General features: G+C 44.2%; 1 protein-coding gene across 1 annotated transcript in view; it reads right to left on the minus strand.

Moving 5' to 3' along the window:
* The window catches only part of LOC105625386 (homeobox protein goosecoid), an 8,719-nt gene extending 4,755 nt beyond the window's left edge, over positions 1-3,964 (minus strand). The window contains exons 1-2 of the mRNA XM_012206722.1: positions 3,430-3,964; positions 1,072-1,361 (exon numbers count right to left, since the gene is read on the minus strand). Of these exons, the coding sequence (XP_012062112.1) occupies positions 1,072-1,361; positions 3,430-3,964 (825 nt within the window). The remainder of the gene's footprint in view (positions 1-1,071; positions 1,362-3,429) is intronic.
* Positions 3,965-6,562: the final 2,598 nt, after the last annotated feature.

Consider the following 6,562-nt stretch of genomic DNA (forward strand, 5'->3'; position numbering starts at 1 on the left):
CGAACGACGTCTCTTCCTCCTCCTCTCTCTCTCTCTCTCTCTCTCTCTCTCTCTCTCTCTCTTGTCTGCAGAGAGTACACCACTTTAGAGATTATAAATTGTACGATACGCACTATCCAATACACGTGCGCATAGCGCGTGTGCGAACGAGAGCGCGCGAGCGTATGTATAATTGAAGTAAACACATTATCGCTAAAGCTTTTAATCTAGCATGCAACTTGTTAGCTCAAGTCGACCGAGGCTCCGATAAATACCCACCGCGGTAAATTTTAATGACCGCGTTAAAATATTATGGGCTTTTATGCATTAGGACGACAAACACAGACCGTTCCATCCCACTCAGGAACGGCGCGGCGGCGGCGGCGGCGGCGGCGGCGTGAGCGCGTAGTTTGCCGACATTACATTACAAATTGTGCGTACCGGACCCGGGCCATCCGGACGGTCAATGTTTGTCGATCCGAAATTCAATATTCCGTTCACGGCTCGAGAAAGTAATTTGTCATCGGCTAGCGGCTTTAAGCCTGCCGCTGTAGCTTCACCGACTCTTGCTCAGAAACGGTAGCGAGTCTCTCGTTTTTCGAAAAAAACGATCACGAACTAATGAGAGCCCATAATTGTCAATGCATACTTTTTTCCACGCTATTCTGTTCCTTATCACTATTTCGTTAAATGCTTCGCGGTTAATTTCATTTCATAATTAATATAAGAAGGGAGTGTCCTCGATTATGATTTTAATAACTAGACCTAACTCTCGCTTTAATTTGAGTGTATAATTTTCCGAAATCAATTTAACTAAGATGATTGTAACAGTATAACAGGATAATTAATTGCGAGTATTAATTATAACGTTACGTAATCAATTCTAGATTCGTTGAAGGAATCACCATTAACCTTTACAGGATGAGAAAGCCATTATAGTTGAAGCAGTCTCATATTTGAAGAAATACAAGAAATACAAAATGAATTATAACAAATTTTCAAGAAAAAGCTGTAAGATTAAAACAACAGACTCCCGCCTCTAAAGATTAAGATGGAAAATTCAAGATAGTACAAGTGTAAAATTCGACTGACCTCGATCCTTTCTTCCTTGAGGTCGACTTGGAGAGCGAGCTGTTCTCGCAGGAGTACATCAGGATAATGAGTCTTGTCGAAGGTAGCCTCCAATTGTTCCAATTGCTCCTCCGTGAAGATCGTTCGATGGCGACGTTTTCTTTTCGCCATTGGACCCATTCCCGGATTGTTGGGATTTATCTGGTAGGGATGACCGGCGTGATAAAAAGCCGGCTGTCCGTGAAGGGAAACGCCGGCGGCGGCCATCGCCGCCACGTATCCTCCGGGATACAGTCCCGGATATGCCGCGGCTGAAATCCGGAAATGATAGAAGAATATGATAAAATTTGCGCCACTTTATTTTGAAACTCACTATCCGAGTTCTCGGATAGATCCTACACGCTGCGGAATGACAATAAAGATTATCCGTGCAGTCGCCATGCCATTTGAACTTTGTGCCGCATTAAAAATTCAAACGTCCATTCTCGCGTTGGCGATTATAACATTTAGGGGAGCCCTGAAATCGATTGTGCGACGAGCGATAATTATAACAATCGCGGTAATTCGGGCACTAAATCGACGCGATTGACAAAAGGATTACATGATCCTTTGCGGTGACGAATCGGCAGTTTCAACATTCTCTCGAATCGAGAATTAACGCGATGGAAGAACGTTGCTGTCGGAAATCGACGCGATACTACAAATTCGCAGACCCCATTCACGCTGTTCGGGATAAAGAGGTCGCTCGGCACCCCCGTCCCGGGGGACGTTTTACTTTAAAATCTCGAAGAAAGCTGCTTAAACGCGACGTTGCGTATGAAAATGCGGGGACGGTAAAAATTTCTGCTTTTACCCAGCGGGTTTCTCCTTCACACCCATTCTCTCGCGTTCGCATGCTTCCTTTTCACGTTCTCCGTCTTCTAGCGGGATTGCGGAAGGAGCTAGATCGTTCATGCATGATCGAAACGGATTGCGGATTTCATCTCGCGTATCCCCAATGCGAGAGAGCGCAAGTTACCTTGAAGGAAAAATACCTAAAGCCCCCTGCGGGCATGAAAGAAATTTTGGCGCGTTTTGCATTGGCTCTCTTAGGATTTCACGCGAGGTCTTACATATTTGTATTGTAAAGTGTTAAACGTCTCTATGTTGAACGAAATACGTTTACCGATCTACAGAAAATTGACGAAATGCAAACGAATTAGATTCTTTGCGTTGTAGAGAGAAGCGAGTTACGTGAGATGAAAAATGTAATCCGCAGAAAATATGAGATTATAACGTCGATGAAAAGAAAAATACGAACTGAAGTTCCATAACATTTAATTATTTATTCGCGTTTCGTGTAACAATGAGTTCAAAATTAAAGACACTAATTATGACATACTGATTTAGAACAGAAAATCGCATGAAATATAGGATGCATTGACAATAAAATTTAATTCGACGTTCAAAATACGTTTAAAATAATAATCTCACTATCGTGTTAGAATAAAAATATCATGGCATGAACTAGTAGAAACATAGTCAACAAAATATAATCGGACAAAACGAAACGAATGAAATTTTTCGTTTCGTACGAAATAGAGTCGAATAATCTCTGATTTCATTCGGATATGCGCTTTAACACTTTACAACTCGTCAAATTTTGTTCTCTCATTTCAAAGTTAATAAACGATTTTTTTCAATTTTCTATATCGGAGAAATAATTTACTAATTTACAGAATACAAAAGAATGTGGAGATTGGGCTCTTTCGCAGAATTTTCGATTTTTCATAAAATTGCTGCAAAATTGATGGCCGGCATTCTAAACATTATCGACATTCTCATTCTCATATTGCAAAAAAGATTGCAAAAAACGATATATTGCCTCGATATCACTTGATAAAACTGTAATCGGAATAAATGCAATTAACATTTCCAGTGGTACGCATAAATTAATTGTTCGACCTCGCGTAATTGTTCAACACGAGCGATTTCAAACGCTTCATTTGCCCGAGCGCGTTATTATTTCTATCGGTTTCTCGACACAGTTTGGAAACTCCATTTATCATCAACTTGTCGTACGTACAAGTTTAATATAATCCAACAATACGAACTTAATTCGATAACGTGACGATTATATTAATTGAGTTCCATTTAAGTTACGATTATAAACAGTAAAAGACGTGCTTATAGGATTCCAGATACTTCAATAGAGTTAATTATAATTTCATGCATACGAGAACTCGAATGACAAGAGCTCAGAGTCTCAAAATATAAGAGGCGTTCGGAGAAGAAAGTCTAAAGGATTAGGCTCGTCTTTTAAACGACGCGGTTCCTTTGACAGATTTTCAGCCGAAAAGAAGAGTCACGCCGATCCACGGAGGGCGGTGTATTACCCACCGAGAAAATCTGCCGAGGTGAACGCCAAGTGATGCAGCTGCTGTTGCAACGGATGCATCGTCGCGGTGGTGCGGCCGGCGACCGAATCGATCGTCTCCGGCGTCTGGATCACGGATGCGGCGATGGTAGTGGTGCTCGTGGGTGCAACGATGTTGCCGATCGGTCTCGGCGCCAGGATGCTATCGATGGTGAAGAGTGAGGTGGGAGATGACATGGTGGAGGCGGAGGTGCCAGTCGCGGGTCGCGAGGGGACGACCGGTTCGCGAATGCCGTGACGGTGCCGTGACATCGTTTCCTCCGTGCCGATTGGACTCCTGGCGAACGTGCGTTCATGCGCGGCATCGGCGCCCGTCTCGTTCTGATTGTTGCGTCTTGTCACCACCGATATGTGGTTCTGCGCGTCCGGCGAATAGCTGTATAGATAGCTATGGCCATAGCCGGATATCCCGGGACCATCCGAGTGCAGCGGACTCGACGGCTCTGTCATGGGCGAGCGTGATCTTGGTGAGTCGCTCGCATAAGTGCTCTCTACCATGTTACGTAACGCGGGATACAAGCCCGCGGATGTACAGATGGTATCGGCGTTACCGGATCTCGGAAGCGAGATGCGCGTCGAGCGAGTCTCCGGACCCAGGATGTCAAGACGAAGGATACGGGCTCGTTCTATCCTCGTCCTCCGGCGACGTTACGTTCTCGCTCGCATCGTAAGACGAAGATATCCGATGTGGATCGCGTTTCCGACTTTCTCGCGAATTTTAAGCACCGCGCGGTGAACTTCGGTCGATGGAATCTTTTTTTTTTCTTTCTTTCTTTCCTTTATAGCCGGATGAGATGAATCCGCACGATCTTGTCCCGTAGAGATAGAAGGCTCCCGCCTCGCAGACAATCGCTCACCGATGTCGAGTCATCGGCGGTCAACATCGAGACGGAAGAGATGAGACGAGTCGTGTCGCGAGACGGGAAAGGCGCGAATCCAATCTTTCCTCCACGGGGAGATCCGTGCTCGAGATCTACCCCCCCGCTCGCTTGCTCTGTTGGTGTCCGCACTTTATCCACTTCGGACCGGAACGGTTGAGCCGCCGTCGGCGTCGGCGTCAGCGTCGGTCGCAGGCAGGGGCGCCTACCGTCGCGCGTCGCGGACACGAAGTGACATCTCCCCGATAAAGGATATACATGGACTAGCCATAACGGTGGCCGCCGCGATGCCGCGTGGACACGGTGCGCGCTACCTTTCTACCCTACCCGTGCCGTACCTCGCGCACAACCGACAAAGCCACCCCCGTGGGTTCCCGTGAGCCGCGCCAGCCGCGTCGGTGGCGGACAGAGAGACACCCTCGGGTGCCACATCGGGTTGGCGTGCGTTGTCCGCGATCGGGGCGTGGTCCTATCTGACTCCGACCACTTTTCCACCACCCGGTCGCACGGCTCTCTCACCGCGATACCTCTCTCGCATCCCCTTCCCATTCACGTTACGAAACGCGGCCGCGAGGGAGGACGAGACAGGACGAAGCGGAGGGCCGACGATGACGACGACGACAACGAGGTTCAGCTCTCGCGCGGAGGGTGCGATCACGTCGCGTCGCGACGCTCACGGGTGGGGGGGATCGCACCCCTTTCGGATGCCGCGCTGCGGCAACAGACACACGCGAGGCAAACGCACGAGCCTGTGTCGCGAGAGCCGAGAGGGTGGTCGCGAAATAACCCTCTGATGTAGAAAGAGAAAGAGAGAAAGCGTCGCGGAAGCGAACGACATATTTGTCGATGCATATTACGAAGGTTACCGAATTCCTCTCGCCTCTCGTCGCCTCCTGTCGCTCGACCATGCGATCGAATCGAACAGCTTATTTTTGCAAACTGCCTTTTTGTAAATCTGTACTTTTCGATAATGGAGACGAATTGGAAAGTATTCTAATGACTTCAGCATGTAATTTTCATTTATAAAACAAATATATATTTAAAACGATATTTTTCGAAAGACCCTCTTTTTACAATTGTAATTCGACTTTAGACATTTGTCAATATTTGTTTTATTAATTACTGATTATATGCTGCTCATTTAAGAAGCAGTATCGCGACGCAGCATTGCACAAAAGAAGATTATCTAAATCTGATTTTTTGCTCTCAACATGAACATAACGAGTTGAAAATCCCAGTTTCTAATTCTAATTATAATAGAGTGTTTTGATGAATTTTATGAGATACTTTCTGTAAAGCACTCCTATTACTTTAAAGCTAATACCAATAATAAAATCATTGAGAAGGATTATTGTAAAAACTCGTCAATCTTCCAATCTTGTATATTCTTTTTGCAATTCGCAGAGATCAAATAAAAATTTTATTAAAAAGGGAAAAAATCAGAAACATGTATCAATAAAAGAATTTGTCATTTTTTTGTCAAACAAAGTTTGAAAATTTTAACGAAATCGAAGCAAATTTATCATTGGATTTCAATATACTCACTTTTTTTCATTTAGAGAGAAATTTTTCCATTTCTTTTCCGAAAAAAATTTTGATTTTTAAATTTTTATTTGGTTAAAAGCTTGATCTTTTACATCTTTATTTATTTATTTATTTTTATTCTTTTCAAGTTTCATTTGCAAACAGTTCTGCTTTTTCATAACTACTCAAAAATGACGTAGATATTTTTGCAAGTTTTTTCAAATTCAGCAGAGAACTTATCATCAGAGAATTAAGATCGCAGATGTTGAAATTATACATGTTTATGTACTAATATTAATTTATTTCTTTATAATTTCATTGATCATACAATTATAACAAAATACTCTTCTATCAGACATTCAGTTATTATCATCCCTTTAAATATGTATCACTCTTCCTAACGCGCAGCTTGTATTCAGAACAATAACTGCTAATCTTAGGTGAGATTAGACATTTGCGACAAGTAATCTTAAATAATCGATCTGTCGACGTTATGGGATCAAATAGCGATCGCAAACGCCAATACGAACACGATGAACCCCACGCGGAAACTCAGGCGTCGGTAGATCTGGATTATGGCGGTTGCGCGTTGCCAAAGAGAGGCAGAGACACAGAGAGAGAGAGAGAGAGAGAGAGAGAGAGAGAGAGAGAGAGAGAGAGAGAGAGAGAGAGAGAGAGAGAGAGAGAGAGAGAG

The sequence above is a fragment of the Atta cephalotes genome (assembly GCF_000143395.1).
Source record: "Atta cephalotes unplaced genomic scaffold scaffold00003, whole genome shotgun sequence".
In the NCBI taxonomy this organism is placed as follows: Eukaryota; Metazoa; Arthropoda; class Insecta; order Hymenoptera; family Formicidae; genus Atta; species Atta cephalotes.